General features: G+C 38.4%; 1 protein-coding gene and 1 long non-coding RNA gene across 2 annotated transcripts in view; one reads left to right on the top strand and one right to left on the bottom strand.

The window, feature by feature from the left end:
- Nucleotides 1–10,782, bottom strand: part of LOC131679002 (rhomboid-related protein 2) — a 29,290-nt gene extending 18,508 nt beyond the window's left edge. Inside the window, exon 1 of the mRNA XM_058959511.1 lies at nucleotides 9,871–10,782. Within this exon, the coding sequence (XP_058815494.1) occupies nucleotides 9,871–10,380 (510 nt within the window). The 5' untranslated portion in view covers nucleotides 10,381–10,782. The remainder of the gene's footprint in view (nucleotides 1–9,870) is intronic.
- Nucleotides 10,600–11,245, top strand: LOC131679011 (uncharacterized). Its single transcript, XR_009303785.1, has 2 exons — nucleotides 10,600–10,689; nucleotides 10,782–11,245. It is a non-coding gene; the product is annotated as an uncharacterized LOC131679011 (long non-coding RNA).
- Nucleotides 11,246–23,534: the final 12,289 nt, after the last annotated feature.

Below are 23,534 nucleotides of genomic sequence, written 5' to 3'. Positions count from 1 at the left end.
GTAATCACTGATTCATAATGCGGATAACATTTGGAAACAATTTTCATTTTTTTGGAATTCTCCTCTCTGAGCTCTACAACTAAAAAATGTCTTATATAGATTTGCTGTTTTGCTTCGGACTGAGCTATTTGAAATCGGAAGCACATGTGTGAAGGACTCGCTTGACTACACCATTTGGCGATGTATTACAATTTGCTGGACATTATACATTGGCAATTTATGCAAAACAACTAGCAGCTTGCAATTAAATGTCTTAATTGTATTTTTTTCGAGAGTTTTCCTATTGGAGCTGTAGAGATTCTCGGAAGGGCTCCCTGTCAGAATCACTCACTACAATTGCAGACGAGACAGGCATTGTCGCACACTAAAACACTGCTTAAGGCCAATTGTAGCGGGCCGATATTCTGAATGTTACATTCACTGTACAGTTCTGATATGTGCGGGCGCAGGGATTTCGCGAGCGCGTGTATCATCGCGAAGGGCTCGAGCGTTTGTACGTTCGATCGCGTGTGCGTTTGTATGTTGTGCCTTTTTAAGTTTTCTCAGTTGAACCTTATTAAGGAATAGCTCGATGACTGGGAGCAAGGGATAAGTGGAGCGGTAACCGCTTTGACGCCCGAACACCCCGTTCTCAATCAACCACTGGCCTATTGACAGGTCATTGCTCTATGTAGTTCTATGTAAGGACGAAGTGATCGGTTCGACAACTAGCCGCCGGATCCGAGCGACCACAACCAGCCTCTCATTCTAGTGTGCATTGTCTCTGAAGAACAGAGGAAACGCTACTTCGACCCGGTGCTTCGTTGATTTTAAATTTTGCTTAATACGTGAAGTGGAATACCTTCTGGAGGTGAAAATGGAGCTTAGGCTTACGGAGGTTATTTATCTTCAGTATCATCATCTACGGTTGGTAAATGGCTGGTTATTGTGTATCTGAATGAATAAAATAGTCCCCACGCGTGGACCTAGCTTACGCCCATGCAGGAGTTACCTTCACGCGGTATTGGTCGGAGTACGAGCAATTATAGTGGAGATCGGGTAACCAACACCATGGTCGTACGTAGACAGGGAAGGGGGGGGGGGGGTTGCTTCGGTAAACCTGGAGCGGAGCGTCTGTTCTCCATGTTAGGAGCGGCCCGCAACAGCATCTGTCTCCCATGTTAGGGGCGGCTGATCATCTAAACTCTAAGCTAAACTATGCACCATGCCCCCTCTCCCAAAACTTTAGGGAGTTGGCATAAGGCCTTGTAAGCCACCCATAAACAATACAGATACGGACCGGCACAATCGGTGAAGAATAAGGACTACCGATTGGAAACTCGGGACGTGGAACTGTAGGTCTGTCAACTTCATCGAAAGCACCGGCATGCTTACCCATACATTGAAGGATCGCGTGTTCGGCATAGTAGCGTTGCAGGAGGTTTACTGGAAAAGATCAATGGTGCGAAGGTTTAGAGGTAATCACACAATCTACTAGAGTTTTGGCAATACACACGAGCTGGAAACAGCCTTCATCGTGATGGGCGGTCAAGGTGACCTGGAGGTCACCACAACAGACTGAACCACAAATCGACTATGTTTTGATTGATGGACGGCACTTCTCTGATATTATCGACGTTAGAACCTATCGTGGTGCTAACATTGACTCGGACCTGGTAATGGTAAAACTGCGCCCAAAACTTTCCGTAATTAACAATGTACAATACCGACACCCGCCTCGGTATGATCTTGGGCGACTAAACCAATCAGAAGTCGTCACAACATACGCGCAGAATCCGGAGGCAGCGTTGCCGAATGAGAATGCGATCGATGGGTCCCCCCTTGACGACTGCTGGATAATGATTAAAGCAGCCATAAACAACACAGTTGAAAGCGTCGTCGGGTATGTGGAACGAAGTCAACGGAACGACTGTTTCGACGAGGAGTGTAGAGGGCTTTTAGAAGAGAAATACGCAGCGCGGGCATTGATGCTGCAGCATGGAACGCGGCTGAATAGACTTCCAGAAGGAAAAAAAACGCCGCCTGGAAGAAGCAGTGTGAGGAAATGGAACAGTTGTACCGCTCTCAAGAAATCCGAAAATTCTATCAGAAGCTCAACGCATCCCGCCAATGGCAATCGGATGTAGAAGGCCAAGGTAGCGGAAGACAATATTACGTCAGTACGGCGGACGATGGAAACCAGCCTATTTCCATGCTGAGGTAAGTTGAAGATGACATTCAACAGCTTAGCTGGTACGGATGGTATTGAAGCTGAACGCATCAAAATGGGACAGGAAAGGCTGGCTATTTGCCTGCACACACTGATAGTCAGAATCCGGGAATCCGAACTAGCTACCGGGGGAGTGGAAGCAAGGAGTTATTTGCCCCATCTATAAAAAGGGCGATAAGCTGGAATGGGAGAACTATAGAGCGATCACTATCGTGAGTGCCGCATACAAAGTCCCAGGTTATCTTCCTACACCTATCACCTATTACTAATGAGTTCGTGGGAAGTTATTAGACCGGTTTTATTAACGGGCGCTCGATAATAGGCATCTTCAGCGTACGGCAAATTTTCCAGAAATGCCCTGAATACCAGGTCCCAACGCAGCACCTGTACGTCGATTTCAAGGCGGCGTACGATAGTATCAACCGCACAGAGCTATAGAAAATTATGAACGAACACGGCTTGAGCTTTACACCCGACTGAAACGAGAAGCAGCAAAAGTTGGATTGGTGCTGAACGCGTCTAAAACAAAGTACATGCTGATAGGAGGGACGGAACGGGAAAGATCTCGCCTAGGAAGCAGTGTTACGATCGACGGCAATGTATTCGAGGTAGTGGAGGAATTCATATACCTTGGATCTCTGCTAACGGCTAATAATAATAACAGTCAAGAAGTCCGAAGACGTATCATTAATGGAAGTCGTACCTACTATGGGTTCCAAAAGAAATTTCGATCAAAAAAATTCCCCCGCGTACTAAATTTACCATGTACAGAACGCTAATAAGATCGGTGGTCCTCTACGGGTACGAAAGCTGGACTATGCTCGAGGAGGACCTGCAAGAACTCGGAATCTTCGGGCGCCGTGTGCTTAGGACTCTCTTTGGCGGCGTGCAGGAGAACGGTGTGTGGAGGCGAATGATGAACCCTGCTAAAATTGTGTACTGCTCAAAGACGACGCAGAGCACAGCGGGCTCGGTGAGCTCACCAGGTGCAGCAAGATCTAGAATTAGTTATTGAATTTGCGTTTCGACTTCGTCTCATCAGAATCCGACACTAACTTAGTTAACGGACTAAGCTAGCGCCGGACTAAGCTAGCGAAGTCGAAACGCAAATTCAATAACTAATTTAGTTATAAGTTTTGTGCTCCTCGCGCGCAAAGATAGTGTTAAAAAAATTTCTCCTTAATGGACAAAACATAGTTTTTACCAAAATTGTTCTCCACTAAGGATAAATATAGCATAGTAAGATCTAGAAGCTATCGGACGCAACCATGGGTGAAGAGAGGCAGCCGCGAACCGATTGTTATGGAAAAGGATCGTTGATCAGAATATATCAAATTAATTGATATAACATCATATAAATACAAAATAAGCCCAAGCCAAACGTTGCGTTTTGTGGAACAATTTCAAATACGTGGTTGAAAGTGACTACGTTGGAATTAAGATTACCGTGTATATAGAAAATGACTATATAGAGGTAAAACTACATGACTTGTCGTCGCGTGCCCCTCCTGAGCTAATTACAGAATGCATATCGCAATACGTAGAAGTAAAATCCGTTACACCTCATGCTTTGACAAATTTCTTTCTGGGTATTTTAAACGGTGTTCTTGTAGTAAAGATGTGGGTCAAAAGACTTATTTTATCCCACTTTTCCATAAAACTTAAAACTCACGGAACCACTATTAAACAAACTACGTTATGCACCCATGAGAGGCAAACTCCTACGTGCAAGTACTGTAATCAGACAGCTCATCAACCTTGCGCAGACTCGAAGACAACTTTTACGATGAAATGACATGACATAAAAGACCCGAGAGAATTCAATAACCCCCATGACGTAGTAGGCGAGCAGACAAACGTGTTCCCGCCATGAAAGAAGGTCTCCGCGCGCAGTAGAAAGTTGCGTGCATCAAAGATCCAATAGATAATCAATAGCATTTGTTTTTAAATTTTTACATATTGTACGTAGATCAAACATCCTCGGCTCTGTTAAGCTACCGCTGTAAGCCGTGTTAAATAAATGAATTAAGGTGAAGATATGTGGAAGCCAGGAACGCACGCTTGTTGCTAGGCACCGACGCGTTTGTTTACAGTGGGAAAAATGGAATTCGAAGTGAAAATTCAAACGCACAAATGAGAGTTTTCGAACATTTTCCTTCGGTCATCTGCACATTGGCAGAAAATTTGAAGTTTAGTTAGTAAACGATTAAAGTTTCGCGGGTGTTTTTTCAGTGGTGTGTGCTTAAAGTGCATTTGAAAAAGTGTTCTGAAAATGAGAAGAAGTAAAATAAGAGTGTTTCGAAAAGAAACCCCAAGTGAAGAGGGGTGATAATTTTGCACAAAATAAGAGCTACAGATGGAATTCCGTCTAAAACTCGGATTGATTGTATTGGAAAATGTTTTAGCTTCCTCAAGTAGCAGTTTCGTGGTACACCGGCAAGGTTAGTGTATTGAAAAAACGCTTTTAATCCACCTAACAGTGTGATGAGACATTTCTTATAACTTTTATCACTCTCTTCGGATATTATATCGTTTGAGAACATTTAGAACTTGATGTTTCGCGATGTTTTTGATAACACATACTACATGGGATAGTGGCAGGACTTAGAGAATCGCTCAAATCAGCATAGGACAACATCAGTGCTAGAAATCTCAAACCAAATCAATGGGAAAGCGAAAAAATGGCCCATAAAATAGACATTCCAACGAATTATTGTTAATGCTCTGTTAATAAAATATCTAAATTGTGGTGGGAAACTGAATTTTCCTAAAGGGGTTATTTATTTATCATTCGCATGTATGAAAAAACCCTTATGTTTACATTTGTGAGTATCGCCCTTTTCACAAAAAAAAAAACGTTGAAATGAAATCGCAGCTCCTGATATCACGCTATCTCTGAAGTGCATGCGTGCATAGTTCCAAATTTTACTTCGACATCGACTTTTCTAAAGGTGACTTCCCAGTAGTATCCTTGATTTGAATTATTATCGCTAATCCTAATGCCAAAGAACAAATAAAAACCTCTCGAAAACGAACCGTTTGGGGAAATCATCATCATTACTGGAATTTTCATTTTCACGAAACTTTTCGATAGCCTTCCGTCACATGCGTTAATGCACTGGGTGCACAGTGCTCCGAAAATCTAGCGAAACCGTCTAAGGGCACCAGCGGGTCTAATTCAGAGCTATCTGCGCGGCGAGTTAAATCTGTAAAGAACACTAAAAATTATTTTCCATTCCATAATTTTCAGTTCAGCAATTCGAGAGATCGTACTCACCGCAAGCCATGAAAAATAGACTACGTTGTGAAGCGATGGTAACTCTTTATTAAAAAATCACGGTTAAATAAAAAATTAAACTATTAAAAAATTTCAAATAGTTTATAATTTTCACAAACTTATTAGGAAAAATTGTTTAATAAGCTTTCGTAATATTGTGTAGGACAAAAGCTGAAAATTTCAGTATTTTCTGTATCTGCAACATATAAACCCTTAAGTATACCAATTAATTGGTATACGAATTGGAATAGGTTCGCCAAATTTTGGAAGAAGTCTATAAAATAACCTCTTGAAAGCTACCTAAAAATTGTTGTAGTTCGATGCAATAAAAAAATTATATTTGGCAATACATATTTGGCTGATACAATTGGGGTGTCAATGTATTATAATAGATATTCAGCATTCGAAGAAGTTTCTTGTGAACGAGTGTAGAACGACTTTGTTTCTACTTACTTGAAGTCAGCGGCGTAGCCAGAAATTCGGTTTGGCGGGGGTTTGGTGAAAATCGATCTTACTGTCTAAACGGCATAATTCCGAAACCATAATTTTTGAAGTTTTAAAATTATGCAGAATTATTTTCCAGAAAACAGTAACAAGGTTCGTGTCTTTAGCGAATTTGTTGCGACTTTATTGTAGTCCTGAATATTAACCTGAGAAAATTCACCATAAATACTTCTTGGACAATATACCGTCAAAATTGTTTTATCAAATGATGCGCTGTTTAACGTTTGTAAAACTCATCGAAGATACTAAACCTCCGAAATTGGCGGTTTCAAAATGATGTTATCTTGACCTTAAATTACTGTTTTTAAACATTTGACCTATACATACAATTGGTCATACAACAAAAATCAAATGCTCATCAAAATCGATCAGAACCTGCTAGAGTCGAATGGAAATCGTCATTTTTCATAAATTTCTCTCTACATTCGGAAAGTGTTATCCTCGTTATTAATCATATTACGTTTTCGTCTCAACTCGACGCATTCCCAAAATAAAAACCTGTTTTAATCCACCTAGTGGTGCAATTGTGCTTGTCTCATTTGTCCAAACTACGATTCCATGGCTGGTTATGTTCAATACAATGGTGGGAATGAATATTACATGTTCAGTACGATTTGCACATACATACAATGGATCGACAGCCACGATCTTGAGATACTATGTGATACTGAAACATCGCTTGAAACCAGCGGCGGATCATGGAGAAAGATCCGAGAGGTCCAGGTGCAGCCGAAAATGACGATTTTTAGAGTGATTGCATAACCTTTCTATATGAGAAAGGCAAAAATGTACCAAAGTCCAAAGAAGTCAATTTTTGTCAAACATCTCAATGTTTCATGCATTTTAAAGTCATTTGGCATCAAAAATACAAATTTGATGTTGAAAATTTTTCATTTCAGTTTATATGAGAATTTGCTGTGTGATTGCACTCTTCAACTCGTAACTCCGGAACCGGAAGTCCAATCAATAAAAAATTCAATAACAGCCGATGGGAAGGTTGTACCTTTCATTTGAGACTAACTTTGTGTAAATCGGTCCTGCCATCTCTGAGAAACTGAGGTCACATTTTTTTCCACATACACACATACATACACACACAGACATTTTCCGATCTCGACAAACTCAGTCGATTGGCATATGACACTCGGTCCTCCGGGTCGGGATTAGATTGACGAATTTTAGAGTGAATGAGAAAGACAAAAACATTTTTGGCAAATGTTGAAAGTTATGCATTTTTTTGGTGAGCAGTTCTATGTTTCATAGACATTAAATCAATTTTAACTTCGCTTCCTATTAAATAAAGAACCTTATTACAATACATTTCTACAAAAACGAGATCAATTTGAATATAAATCTGAGGATTATGATTGATTACAGAACTCTGGAATTTTCTATTGGAATGTTTTCAGGCAGGAATTTGATATTGATGCAATTAGACAACTGTGAAATCAAAACCAATAGATCAGTTACATATCAGGACCCCATTCCGACAATTTATCAAAAGTCCTAATGATGTTAACAACAACAGGTTATCAATCCACGGATCAGATAATTGTTATTGTAATATTGAATTAAATCAGTCTGCATCAATAAATTTTCAACTTCAATCCAATATTTTTTTTGGGTGTTGTGGAGGGGGGGGGGGGGGGTGTTGTACGGTGTTAAACCCCAAAACCTTCTCTTGGCTACGCCGTTGCTTGGAGTTATTTTTTTCGCTTTTCATTTTCCGATATGTTTCAGATCGATCCGATGGTTATAAGTTAGAAAAATTGCAGTGAGAAGGTTCGCACAAATGAACATTTTTGTACTGATAAGGTATCAAGTTCCTTCCAGACAACTTGGAAGTGTTCGGTGATTATTTGTAGCGGTTGTAGATAGTAAAATGAAATACAAAAGTCGTTTTATCGAAATAATGTTTAGCTTATTTCAATGGATTATTACTATATTGAACAATAAATGGGCGACAAAGAGTAATCAACAAACAACAAGCCATAACTTTTAAAGTATTCAAAATAGATATTTAAAGTCTTTAGTAAAGTTATTCGCAAAAGTAAGAGCTACAAATTTGCTGAAGACATCATTTCGATATAATCACTTCCAAGAAAATTTGTGAAAATATCTCACTCATAGGGGGATTAATCACCAAAAGCACAATTCCAGAAGAAAGGCCATATTACCTCCATTAAATTCTCCGAAGATACTATTGACCTAAAATAAGCCGTTTTGGCGTTAATAATAGATTATATGTTTTTGGTCATATTTCTGGCTATGGGAAATGATAAAAATCTTTCGTCCGCATTTAATGTTAAATATCTCTTTTGATAATAGTCCGATTTCTACAATCTATAGCTTGTTCGAAAGGTATTCGTTAAAGCTGTCCAAAAACATATAAATTGTTAATCTATATTGTCAATTTCGGCAGATAATTTCAAAAAACTGCAAAAAACGCCATTTTTACGCATTCAAACATTCATATCTTGGAAACTAAACATCAGAATCAAAAACAAATTAATAGCGTTCATACTGTTTTTAGTTCTTTCATTTAAAATTGGTTTGGATAAGATCGGTTCAGCCATTGCTGAGAAACACGAATGAGAATTTGTCCGTTACATACACACACACAGACACACACACACACACACACACACACACACACAGACATTGTCCCAAATCGTCGAGCTAAGTCGATTGGTATATAAGACTCGGCCCTCCGGGCCTCGGAAAAAATCTTGAAAGTTTGAGCGAATTCTATACATTTCTTTTATAAGAAATGTAAAACGTATTTTTAGATTTGCTCATGTCAGATACATGGTTAAGCAGGGGAGAGGGATGTGTGCGGCGTAGAAGCTATGTTGTGGCTCGCATGTATAATGTCCTTAAACAAAGTGTCTATCCTAGAACTGCTTGGTTATTCATTGTTCCTCTAGTTGCAAAGTGTCAGGTTTTGTTATTAACTTTTAAATAACATCAGCAAAGGTCGCAGACTCGTCGAATCTTAGCATATACGCGTAAAATACAGTGTGGATATTTGCAATAGCTTAAAATATTGTTTTATTTACTTAAAATTATTACTTCCCCAGCCATGTAAACTAATTTGCACTTTGAATGTATGTCTAGATGAGACAGCCTTTAGTCGTTTAGATCTATTGGTGTGACAATCATCTATCTTATGATTTATTTTTTCAGATCTATAATATTTGATCTGGTATAAAATGTAGCTGGAATTTAGATCTAGCGTTTGAGATGCTCTTAATCATCGATTGTGACACAAAATGAAGGAGTGGTTTCTTTCAAAAAATATTCCCAAATATATATATTGCCAAAATCAATAATTCTAGCACTATCAAAAAACCCCCATTTTGCAGTTTGGACCCATTGTACATTGCACCGAAAACATACGCATTTGAAAAGGTTTATTCAAGCGCCGAATATAAGGATACCGAAAAGGGCCATAAAGCAAAGCATTATAGCCAAAACGCGGGCTTGAAAGCTATATAACTAGCTGTTCAACAGATGTGTCGTTATGGACAATGAAATGAATTTCAAATTGAACTACAAATAGCTTCCGGGACACGTGTTAAATGTTTCCAGGGATGACATTTGTTTTCGCGGACCAGTTTATCGGTAATATAATAATCTGGCAGAAAATCTGCAGCTGTGGTCGGAAGACTCCGATTTTCATAACAACCAAAATTTCATCGATTGTAGGGCGATTGATTAATGAAATAGTGAGGCATCCTACCTAATAGAGCCAAAATAGGCTCTTCATAGTATTGATTTTAGACAAAAGTATGGCTGTTTATAAAACACTTCGTCAAAGATATCTAATTACTAGATAAGATAATTAGCCTATATAGCTTTTCATACAGAAAAGACTCACCTGTATTGCACTAACTAGCAGCAAACTCCATGGAACCGCCCAGGGACAACACTGGCTCAATTTGACCAGCACACTTTTGACATCTTTCCGCTTCCTTCGCTTTCGGTTCGTTCTAACAAACTTATCCACTACTTTGGTATCACGATGAGGACCTCCTCTGACTTTACTGGCACTACGATTGCTTGCACTATCACTACGTATCTTGTTTGTTCGCTCCTCCTTCGCACCACTCTTCTCCACATCAATCGAATAGATACGCCCTTTGGCCTTCACACAAAGCCGACCATCACTTTCGATACTGGATTCACTCGCACTGCCCTTCCGTATGAACGGTTCCGTGGGGTCCTCCTCCGGTGTGTTTTCATTTTCACCTACCCTCGCAGGAACGCCAACTTCGTTTTCGGTCCACGCCTCGCAACGCCCTCTGGCAGGGCTTGCAGCACCGAAAACACTCACCAAATCGTTGGCAGTCGCCGGAACGATCCGCGTAGGTTTCAGCTTTCCTTCCATAATAAAGGCTGAACAAGGTCATGTCCAGGCAGCAGTTATTTGTTTTGACAAATGTGCGCACAAAATATCGACAGCTGAGTCCAACCGACGCCGACGGATGCTATCTAATCAGCAGGCTGTGAGTGCAAACTTCGATAACGATCATCGATGAGTCTTCCCTGGAGCGCGTCGAAAATGCAACCATCGATTTGATTGCCATTCCACCATTTAGTTGCTAGTAGTTGTCGCTGTCCCAATCATCTGAAGGAAGTTCTTTGTACTACTAGCGTATTCGAGTGAAGGCTGCACCTGCGACCCACGGCTGATGAGGTGGGGTGACACACTGGAAAATATGACTTCCACATTGAGGTTACGTCGTTAATTAATCTTACTAATTCGTTCTTTTGTTCCCGCTTGATCAGTTAGTTGATGATTCGACAGATTTTGCTGAACTGATCGATGCTCTCGCGTGCTCTCGACTAGTTTTCAATCTTGGCGAATGGCAGTATCTACCACCGGGATTAATCAGCAGTCGGTGGTGCAGTTCAAAAACAAACGATTAGTCGGAAATCGAGATTGAGATGGCTGCGGTGACTGCCTGGGCCTACTTTGATGATTGGCGCGTCACGAAGAGTACGTGAGATAACGTTGGGTGTGGCTCGAATTTTACTGCAAATATGGAAAAAGTTATGTTGCAATTAGTTAAAAACGGAAGGAATCATTAATCTTCAACATCGTTAACGTAAAAAACAGTCCTTTTTCATGTCTCCGACGCATGGCTATTAAGTAGCTAATTGAAGGATCACCGGTTTGCAAAAATACAATAAGCTGCCCATAATAATATTTATTATCTGCGGTCCGTTTTCGGACGACCAACATCACTGTATTGCATCACTGTTTTACTGCCATGTCACAAATCACAACAAAATTCGACATCCGCACTTGATCATGCCCATTAATGCGTTGATCATACGAACGAGAACGGACAAAAAAAACGTGTTGTTTTTTGCCAATCGTTCGCGTGCAATAGCCTACGAAAAAGGTAACGTGTGACAAAAATGTCATCTAGGTATGTAGGGTGATGAGCCTATTTGCGCTATGTTTCTATTATCACCCTACCCATTTGAAGCCGTTGGTTAGAGCAGTGTCTGCCATTTTTGTTCAACGCATTGAGTCAAATGGTAGCGCAACAATAGGGGCAATCGATTCGAGTTTTCATTGTGCTCAAACACTAGAATTTTACTGATTTCAACGCATTTGTGTTATTATACTGGTTCTTAACAACGAAGCAAAGCGGTTGATGTCAATTTTTCCGCATTCCATTGATTGTAAGGCAAGAAATTACCGAATTAGTGAGGCACCTTGCTTAGTATGGTGAAAATAGGCTCATCACCCTACGTCAGTCCAGTTCCTCACGCGAAGGAACTAATTCGCACACAGCAGCTCTGTATCATGGACCGATCGTCATCCGAAGTAGTCAGCATGGGAAGCAATCTGTATTTTGTTGAAATACTCTGTCAAGCGTCAAGAGCTTGGACTTCGTCGGGTGATATCAACTGGCAACATTTAATTGATTGGCATTACTGTCTGAAGTGTACTGTGGTACTTAATTATCCAAGTGAGATGGAAGTTTAGGTCGGGTCTGGGCTGTTTAATCCAAGCACAGATAACAGACGTTTAGACTCAATTATAGGATTAAAATTAGTCTCCCAATTCAATCAATTGGTATCTTTCTCAACTAGTGTTGTTGTTAAGTCACTTCCGCAAATGACGAGCACCTATTCATCTGCGCGGATATTGCGAATTCGTCGTACAAAAAAAATCGAATGAACATAGCCACCAATCACAGTGAGCAGTGAAACCCCTTGCCAATTTGTCATGTTCAACTGTTGCGTTTATCATCTAAAAAAAGCCAGTTTACACGCATTGGCGCACAATTAGTCAAGGTGAAACCGAAAAATCAAACACACCTTCAGCCGTCGGCCATCGATTAGCAACTGTGTCGCGATACCGGAAAGTGTCGATGACCGATTCGATGTTCGATCTAGTCTTGTTTCGCTACTTTCCGTAACCTCCGCTTCCGGCATCTCTGATTCAATCTGAATTATGATATTTTGGCTGCAGAAGAGGAGGCGCGGACAGGTGAAGGTCTTTTTCCCATACATATAAATGTCGTGTGCCAGTGAACTCAAACCACGGTGATGATGTTTATGGATGTTATAAGACGTCACCGCATCCCCTCCTCCCACCAAAGCATGTTCGGATTATTGTGAATCCGGAGAACCATTACTCATTCCGAAATGGAATCTTACACGCTCGCACTATACGAGCTGTCAAACTCACTTTTCACGCATTTTCACAATCGTTATGTGCGGTGGAAGTGGACCGCAGTCTCGAACGCACCCACCCCGTCCCACCGACTAGTGGTGTGTGCCCTTCTTGAACCGACCACGGCCCAACCTTTGCTTCGCTCTTAGCGAACGTACCACACATTAGTGCCGATAGCGATATCTGTTACCGACAGGAGGGAGGAGTGATTTTCCGTCTCTGCTCGAGCTGTTGAATGTGCAATAAAAATGCTAAAAATACAACAGTTGATTCAAGAATTTATATTTTTTGAGCTCTGGAAGAGAGGAAATGAATTAGTGACGGTAGATCTCCGGCAAGGGCGCATTCTTGAGTTAATGGAGAATGTGCCACACATGGGGGGAGACTTTCAAATTAATCATATTCCGATGTTGAAGAATCTAAACAAATAATCCTGATTGGCCTCTTATAGCTTTCAGTGATTTTTCTGAAACTGCCATCGCTGAACAAAGGAATAAAATTGTTTAGTTATGCTATATGAAATAAACGGGGAAAATAAAATGTATTTCAATCCGCGGTGCGGGTTTTTCATTTATTTACGGTTCTGAAATATCGAAGTTCGTTCCTTGATAACATTTTAGTGGGTGAAAGTGATCGAAAATTCAAGGTAAAACATAAAATTCATTGGTTTTCTGTATATCTTATTTTAAAGTATGCAAAAAAGATAAATACCCAACATAAAATTTGTTTATAGTGTTTCGGATTCACCTCATCAGTAACTTGCATTATCTTGGTGTCAGTTAAATGGTAAATATTAACTGGCACTAGTTAGACGCTCAATCCTAAATCCAAAGATACCAGCCAGATGTTCATGTAAGACGTATGGCTTTTTGGATTTAGGATTGAGCGTCTAACTAGTGCCAATTTTAGTGCCAGTTAGGATTTGCCATTTAACTGACACCAAGATAGTGCTAGTTACTGATAAGGAGAATCCGTGACGCTCAAAATTAATTTCATTTTCAGGGTATTTACAGATAAAATGAAGGTAATTCAAAATAAACACTTTTCACGCATGGGTAGTGTGGGATTTTGGAGGCCCCGAAGATAGGATAGATCAAAGATTTCAAGAAGTAGATTGATATCTTTGGATTGATGCCAAATCACACTAGCTCATAAAGACGTATTAGAGGAAAAAAGAAATTAGCGCTCATAATCCTTCTGTCATAAGGAAAAAGTGGCTGGGTATTGTCAGATATTTTACCGGAGTGGAAAGCAGAATATATTGAGGCTGTTGGTTCGAATGCAACTAGTGTTTCTGCAAGATTCTATTAAAAATATTTATTCGGTATTGATGCAGGTCTACGAACGTCGACTTCTGGTACTGTTTTCGACGATCAAAAAAGTTCAACCATATTCTAGAAACGACGTTGCATTCTTTTTCCATTCCAAATGTCACTTGTTATCGGCATGAGAAGGAGCAAATTAATTGAATTCTCCATAACAGCACACAATCCAGACTAGTTAGGCGCTTTTGCATGTTTTATGTACAATCCTGCAAAGGAAATTCCGTTTAAACAGCAAATGGGGAAAGGTGTTGTGATTCAGATACATAATTACTTGGTCCAAAACCAAAGATGGATGTATGTAGCATCACGCCTATTATTTGATTTTGATATTTGCTCTTTAGTTGTGAACAGCGTTGCCAATGTTTCAGATTTATCTGGAGTCTTCCTGATTTTTCCCACCTCCAGAGATATTCGTTCAAGCCAGACATTTCGCCAGATTTTTAAAATTTTCCCAGATTTCTGAAATCTACGTTACTCTCTAATGGTTTTACCATTATATCAGATTTATCTGGAACAGGTAGAGTTTTTTAAATCTTCCAGCAAAAAAGTCAAATCTCTTGTTCTATCAGATTTTTAAATTATAGAAGTTGTTACACACAAATTTTGGAAATCTGAGTCATATTCGATTAATTCACGTTCTATGAAGACCAAAATGTATGTCAAATTTCGATGACTTTGAGGACGCTGTCAAGTGACAGATTTTGCCGGACATTTTTAGTTGAACTGCCAGATTTTCTTCGAAAAATAGTGGCAACCCTGGATGTGAAAATGGCATCGAAGTAAGTGGTGGAACCGAGTTTAATTTTGCTCGCTCCTCGCGAAAATCTGAACTAATCGCACACCAAGTTGGCGAAATTGTTGAATGTGGACAAATCTACTGTCACTAACGTAATATAAGTGTTTGGAAAACGTTTGACGATATCTAGAAAGAATGAATGGGTCGGGGAAAATTGAAAGCTGGAGGCCGCAAAAATTACGAAAATAGTGGCCAGCTGTTTCAAGCGGAGCTCCAAACTCTACGTCCAAGAGCTTGCAAGCAAGCTAGGAGTGTTATCTACACTGAGCCAAAAACTCACATACATTTCACATGAAAAAGCACATAAATTTTAAAAATAGCTAATCACATTAGATTCATATGCAGCAATTAACATTCATACTTACAATGATGAATAACAAACAAGACACCAATGACTTTCAAATATATAATACATAGATTCTATGTGATTGTCACATACTTAAACTGTTATATATAAAGCATGTGATTATTATGTGAACGAACGATGTGAAAAAACAGATTCAATAGAGATTATTACCAGCACAAGGCGCCTGAATTACGACCAGAGATTCTTGAATAGTTTACTGCAGGAATTTAACTGTAAGTTCAAAATACTAAATACATTAAGCACAATACCATTAAAACGAAATTACATTTCAGAATCCGGAAATGAATAAAATATTGCAGCATTATTGGAATTAATGGAAGCAGCGCAATAGTTCATTGATTTCACCAACACAATTGGAAACGATGGTAGAAACAATAGGACAATACCCTTCTGTTTCGGAATATTTATGCTATTGTAAATATTTCTAGTTAATACATGATACATTTCAATTTAATTCAATGTTTGTATATTTATTCTACTTGCTCCACTCTTCTTAAACACATAAGAAAAGCATTTAAATGCAGCTAATTATCACAAAAAAATCACATAAAAATCATATGAATTTCAACTAGAAAGTATGTGACATTCCGATGGAAAGTAGCTGATTTTCACTTAACATATACATGCAGTCGACGCTGATTTTGATTAGATTGACAATAAAATCATCTATGTGTGAAACATGTAATATTGACGTGAAAAGTATTATGGAAAATATTTATATGTTTTTGCATATGATAAGTAAGTGATAATTTTTTTGAGTGTACAACCGTGCATCGAGCTAAAAGAAAGACTTTTTGGTAGTATCCAACGAGGAAAACAGAGCGAAATTGAGAGTTAAACAGAAACAATTATATGAAAAAAAAAAATCTCCTCATAAGCAGGATAGCCTGCAACTCTTGGGACTAATTTCAGAATATTTTTTTCTGTGTACCAGAGTATTAATTTTTTTTATTTAATCCCCCGCATAGAAATGTTTAAGTTTGCTTGATTGTTGTATCTTTCCATTTCAGGTAAGACAAGTTTGATATTTTACGGTTGAACTGACAAATGCTTTGAATGCGCAAAAGTTTTAATGTTTTCGCTGTGTTCGTCGGTGCTTCGTTCCTCTCAAAAAATGATCGAGTTAGCAAATTCTCGTGATAATCAAGACATTTGAAGATACTTGATTAATTTTTTTAGAATGTTCCAAAACGTAATATGGCGACCTGTTCAATTTATTGAAAGATTAATATTTGTGAGTATGCTGAAAGAAAATTCATAAGCAAATAGAAATCTCTGAATATATACATAACCCAACTGGTGATATTATTTGCTGTTACAATTAAAATATAACGCTTGAAACAGCTAATAACTTCAATGTAATAATATTTATTAATTTCCTTCTTAAGATTAAATCAAATTTAAAATAAATATATGTAACAGACAATCATGAAATATTCTAGAATTCGTCATATCGAGGAATCCTCAATAATTTGTCGAATTTTCTGATTCTCTGTTATAATATTCGAAGTTGATAGATTGAACTACTGCGAAAGATTTATATTTCTGAGAGTTTATTAGATGTGAGATAATTCTACTAATACACGGAAAGAAATTGTTCCCAAAATCATGAATTAAGTTCCATAAATTCTGGAACAACCAACCACGATTTTAATTTACGAAAACAGTATCAATAGCTTTTATAATTATATACAATTTCACTTCAGTAACGCCCGCGTATCGCTTTTATTTGTTTTAGTTTGTGAACTTAAGTGATATTTTCCACCATTTCATTGCCAAATTGATTTTCTGTACGTGAACTAGTACACAACTTTAAGAACATGATTCATAAAACCAATGGTTGACTTATGATGTTATTCATAGATTTAGGAACATTAGTTAACAAAATCAAAACAGTCTGGTTACTTTTTTGTGAACTATTTCACGAAATTAGGAATTTTATTCATAAATCCAAACAATCCTCGTGAACTAATTCATGATTCCTAATATATTAGTCTCGATCCAATATCCGTGCTCGAGAAATAGTTCACAATATCAACAAATATTATTCATGTATTCGTGAACTGGTTCATGATTCCTAGTATGATAACCACGATTTACCATTCGTGGTCGTGAAATAGTTCACGAAATCATAAACTATTATTCATGTATTCGAGAACTTATTCATGATTCCTAGTACAATAGTCACGACTGACCATTTGCGCACGCAAAATATTTCACAAAATCATGAAATATTCATAGGTTCATGAACTAGTTCTTTTTTTTATTTTGATTATAGAGGTTTTAACCTTAGGGTCGTTCGCCTGTTTTCGGGTTAGGGAAAACTCCTTTGGAAAAATCTCTAATGCTATGTGCGGGGTTGGAAATTGATCCCAGGTGAGCTGCGTACAAGGCAATCGCTATACCAACTACGCTATGCCCGTCCCCTTCATGAACTAGTTCATGATTTCTAGTACTTGTCCTTGGATCTATATTGCGCGTATGTGATATTTAGAAGATATCCCTAATCATTTTCAATTTCATGCAACATGGCCATAAAATTTTCCCGGGAACTATTTGACAAAATCTAGAGTATAATTCGTTGAATCAATTTTGTTCCATGCACTATTCCGCGAAATTTCATAAATGTCCAGCTACTAACGACCAGCAAGTGGCACGAGCAGTAGATATAAGAAATCTATTAGGACCTAGAATATCGTTATTCATTTGACAAGGTTCAGTGTGATGTCTCAACAAAAAAAGAAAACTATGCAAAAATACATTATAGAGGCACAAAATCGTGTTCGTGATATAGTTCATGGAACAAGAACCCGCTTATTGGTCACACATTTATGTTCCTGGTTATATTGTCGCGATACTCTGACTACGAAAACCGATAATAACCAAAGAACAACAGATCGCGATAAGGCGAAGAGAAATTACGAATATCATGATTAAACTGCTGATGTCATAAACATCAGTTACATTTCGTGTCAAAGTAAGCTTTAGAATAAAATATCATGATAACGTGTAAATAAATTACGAAAATCGTGGCTAAGATCCTAAAAGCAAGAACTTAAATCACTCTACTCGTAACTAAAATATCAAGATAGCGTGAATAGAAATTATGAAAATCGAGACGAGGATCTTGAAATCATTAATACGAATCACATTACTTACACAAAAATCGTGACTAATGTCCTGAAATCATGAGCATGAACCACTCTACTGCTGATTAAAATTCCACGGAGAAGAAATTACGAAAATCGTAACTAAGATCCTGCAATCATGAACATAAATCACGCTACTCTGACAGAAAAATCCTATAGCAAACTCATGAATAAAATATCACGGTGACTTGATGAGAAATCATAAAAATCACGAATAAGCTTCTGCGATTATGAACATCGTTTAACTGTCGGCTGTGTATCCCCAAATTGTGAACAAGAATCGCAACAAAAACTAAACATGTGCTGGAAACAAGCACAGTAACCCTACCAAATATTCGAATGTAACGCCATGTATATATTCGACGGGAACTAGTTTTTTGGAAACACAAATTGTTTCATGAATACGAGGTTTATTATTCATAATTTCAGGAACTTGGTCACAGTTTTTGTAAATCCTTCAGTTCACGACATCGTGATCTTGTTTTCATGAATTTATGAACGGATTTTTTTCCGTGAAATAATTCGAAATAAAATCGATTTTGTCAGATCGATCCTTTTAATTTTACAAAAGTTGGTGTTGTCAAACATCGATTCTAAAGATCGACTGAAAAATAATATGTAACTAAATACGAAAACTTTTTAAAGACGAACGAAAATGAATTCGCGCGACCAACGAAATCGTTCGTACTATACACAAACATTTATTAAAATAACGAACCATTTCGGTTCATTAACGAAAAATAATTTCGTTATCAACGATAACATTCGTGCAATGTACACCAAATATGTAAAATTCACGGCTATTTATTCATGAAATGAACGAAACGCACTATTTGCAATGCATGAAAATACTTCGTTGCAGAAAACGACGAGTGAACTCGTGCATTGCACGATCATTTTCATTCTATTTACGAATTTATATTTTCCTTCTAAGAACTTAGGGATAGTCATCGGTGATGGCTCCGTACAGCCTGGAAAGTGAAATTACGATATGTGAAGCTATCGAGAGAGACGTTTAAATAATCAAAAATTATGTATTTATGATCAGATATTGACGTTTCGAACTCGGTCGGTACGAACCAAATTGCCAACTCATGCATAATACAATAATACATATAATATTGTCAGAGCACAGAGTTACACCTTACGTCTCTTCCCTGCCGAATCGTGCAAATATTGGGGGATTTCTTATATTAAGCTGTCCTGAATTTTAAGATGGGCATTTGCGTCACTACCGATTAGGAGTGGTACCCCTTTTCGGCCATATTTCGCGACCTGCGTAAATAGCACTATTCGCAAGTACACATGCACGAGACATTTCACGTGGCTTTGCCATGACTTTTTTGTTGAAAGCTACGTAGACGGGGCATGCGTGACTGTCATATTTTAGTTCTGCTAGTAATTCAGTCCTCGGCACGGAGATACAACCCAAGTAACAATTAAAGTTTTATAGCATGCCACAAGTGCAATCTAAGTTTTATCAGTGGCTATAAAACTATCATAAAACCACAATTGTAACTAGGGAACTTTAGTAAGGAGTTATAGCAATTTAACAGTTATGTGTCCAACAAAAAAACACCTTTAACAGGCCAAAGAGGGTACCCGGGTACCCACAAATTGAAATGCTCATAACTATGGCTTCCTTTAACCGATTTGGACACTTTTAGATATTTTGGATTCAGGAACTCGTCCACTTTTGGATTCTGTACAATAGAATCGAAATAATGGATCTGGTTTTTGGTAATCCGGGTTTTCCGGAGTAATGTTCCAGTACTAGGATATGATTTGTAAATTTTAATAATGTACTAGCAATATGAGTATCAAAACTCTTCAAATTGTCTCGGAAGTCTGTTTTTTATTGTTACGGGACCCTATGGCAATTTGAAAAATGGAATTGGAATGGAATGGCCACTCACGGCCCCACGGGAACATGCTCCGGAATGTCCGTTCCGGGGTCAAATCACCAAATGGTTCCAAAACCACGAGATACAGCCTACTGATGCAATTTCATGAATTTTGATACCCATATTACTAGTATTCCATTGAAGTTCGCAAATAGTACCCCAGCACTGGAATCTGCTTCCGGAAACCCGGATTCCTGGGAACCGAATGAAGTAGCCCGATTCGTTTTTACAAAGTCCAAAAGTGGATGAGTTCCTGAATCCAAACCGGCCAAAAGCATCGAAATCGGTTGGATATTACCTTAGTTACGGGCATTTTAGTTTTGTGGGTACCCGGGTACCCACGTCGGCCTGTTACGTAGTAAAAAAATTCAGGAGCCCCTCCTCATTCCCACCCTTACTATATCAACAATATAATTAACCCAAAAGCTTAACTTAGTGAAGTTCTAAGATGTCACAAAGTTTAAATTTCAAGCTATGGATAAAACATAGGAATTTAATTAATTGAAACTTAAAAAGGTACCCGGGTACCGCGTCGGATACACAACGGTTAAATTAGCGTTACTACATGAGAGCAGAAACCCAGTGGGGGCTCTAGAATGGTTTTGTCTGGAGAAAGATAATAAAGGGTGTTACAATCGAAAATTGGTGAACTTAAACTTGACGTACTTTTTTCATCAAGTGTTTAAAATCCTAGACACCCCTTATTTTATAGATTTTATAGATATATAGCATCAAGCCTACTGTATGATTTTGAAATTTTCTCTTCAGTTGTGAGTTGCATTGAAGCAGGAGGAGCAATGGAGCATAATTTTGCTCGTGAATCACGAAACTAGCTGGGAGTGTTGTCCTCAACCGTAGTACGAAAACGGGCTGTACGGTTGACTTACAAGAAGGACAAGAAGGTGATGACTCCAAATCGTGACGATAAACAAAAAGTCGACCCAGAACGATCGCGAAAGCTGTACATGAAGATGCTGCCAAAGTACAGCATAACGAAACCTACGTCAAGACTTTGAACAGCTTCCTAGACAGGAATATTGTACGTCGACTGGAAGAGGCATGGTGATAGAGATTTTCAAATATATTAAGCTGTTGATGTCCGCAAAAAAATAATTCGTGTGGCATGCCATCTGTTCCTGTGGTTTGAAGGTTACATAGCAAACGGGACAATTACTTACAAAATGTATGTGCTGTAAAAATGTCTGTTGTCGTCTTAAACAACATAATTGTTCCATTCCGTCATTACGGAAAAAAGGATGTGGTGTGGTATGCCCGAACAACGTACAAATGGTGCCCAAGGACATGAACCCTTCCAATACACTAGAGCTCCGCCCAAGAGAAAAAATATTAGGCAGTCCCCGAATAGAAATGTACAGTAACAAAATCATGATTTTACTGTGACAGTAATTTTACATTAATTTACAGTAAATTTTAGTGCTTCGCTACAATACTAAACCAATAAACTATAACGTTTCTACAGTAAATTTAAATGTAAAATAGACTTTTACAGTGAAAAAGGGGGAATGTAAATATATCTTAACATTAAAAAATCGATTATTTACCATACATTTTTTTCGAAATAGTAAAATTTAATGTGAATTTACTGTATCAGTTTTTTGCTGAACAGTAAAATTGATTGTTACGTAAAACCTTAAGAAGACGTGAGAGACAGTTGTCAGTGAGATGCAGTTCAAGGCAAGTAGCACTTGTACTTCTATCGATGTTAATGTATGTGAGCTGTTGGCTAATGCCATAGCTCTGCTGTTCTTCGAGCTTTGCTAAATGAATAGTTTGCAGCAGCACTCGTTGAACGAGGTCGAGCCATATCTGATCTTCTTTCGGATCAAAGATAACCAGCTAAGATATTCAGCCGTTAAATTTACCCAGATTAGCTAAGAATTGTGATATTCTATCTAAAGCAAGCAAATGACGTTACTGGCAACAAGTTCTTTATGAAGCACTATCGCGTCTATATACCCAATCACAAAGTCAAGATCGACGGTGTGGTCACCGATTCGAGTTTGTTATGCGTGGATTTACTGAAGCACGATGTTGCCTTCTTCGAAGATCCCCTGTTTCATTGAGTGAAGATATTGAATGGTAATCACACTGGATGCGACAAAATTTTGTGTCCCGTTAACCTCGTATCGGGTAACCTTTGGTATGACTGTTTGACCCAATTACGTCTTCTGCGTTTCATTGCTCTAAATACAAGCAAATGGTCAATTGAAGCAATAACGCGTGGTGTGAGAATTAAGCAGAGAATCATGGGGATGACCCTTGCATTGTGAATGCTGGAAAAGGTAAATGCTGTGGGGAAAGTGAATATGATCTATTACCATGGCCCGCGTATAAATAGCACCGAAGCAATCGTCAGCGTTCCTTTAAAAGACGCTTTAAGCACTATTTTGTAGAAATGCTAAGCAGAGCTACGCCAATCATAACGACAAATTATTATTACTATGGGTCATGTTTTCCTGATCCTAAAAACCATAGGCGAATGAGATTCCTTGTAAAGGCTGAAATTTTTCTCTTGAGACCGACAAATATAACAACTCGAGATATCTCTGACACAAAGTCCAAGCAAAAAGCACCTGATCCTAAAAAAAAACGAGATCAAATACGGTTTTTCCAGCGGTTTTAGAAACTCCAAAACTTTAATAGACATTTTAACCAGAGATTAGAGGGGGTGGGCGTAGCGTAGTTGGTAAATAGATTGCCTTGTACGCAGCACACCTGGGTTCGAGTCCCGACCCCGCACATAGGGTTAGAAGTTTTTCATAAGAGATTTTTCTAACCCGAAGAGGCGAATGACCTTAAGGTTTAAAACCTCTATAATCGAAATAAAAAAAACCGGAGATTCAACTTAGTGCAGAATTGGTTGAGCTTAGCTGGGATACTGGCAACTTGGTGATATTGCGAAAGTGTCTTCTCGATGATTATCTATCTAGCTCACTCCACGATCTTTGTTATACTTTGAAGGAGGTAGTGTGCTCTTACTGCTACCTATCAGTCCCTTTTTCTATGAAACTGAGGAAACGAGCGACGCGGTGTGCAACGCTGCACTATACTATAAGTTTCCCTGGGATTAAAACTTTGGGGGAAAACCAAATACATGTATAAATTTATCGTCAGAAAAACTTTTTACAGATAAGTTCTCCATCCTGCATCGCGTGTTTCTTTTCTTTTAGTAGTTTTTTTTGACAAAAATAAAAAAATAAAGAAATCGGTTTCTTACAATTAAAATTTTTCACTTTAGACAGCGAAAACAACAATATTGTTTTTACTTCCAACGTTTCGATGGAT

Source organism: Topomyia yanbarensis, chromosome 2, assembly GCF_030247195.1.
Source record: "Topomyia yanbarensis strain Yona2022 chromosome 2, ASM3024719v1, whole genome shotgun sequence".
NCBI classification, from domain to species: Eukaryota; Metazoa; Arthropoda; class Insecta; order Diptera; family Culicidae; genus Topomyia; species Topomyia yanbarensis.
Note: the sequence above shows the minus strand (reverse complement) of the source record. Positions and strands in the feature narration are given on the sequence as shown.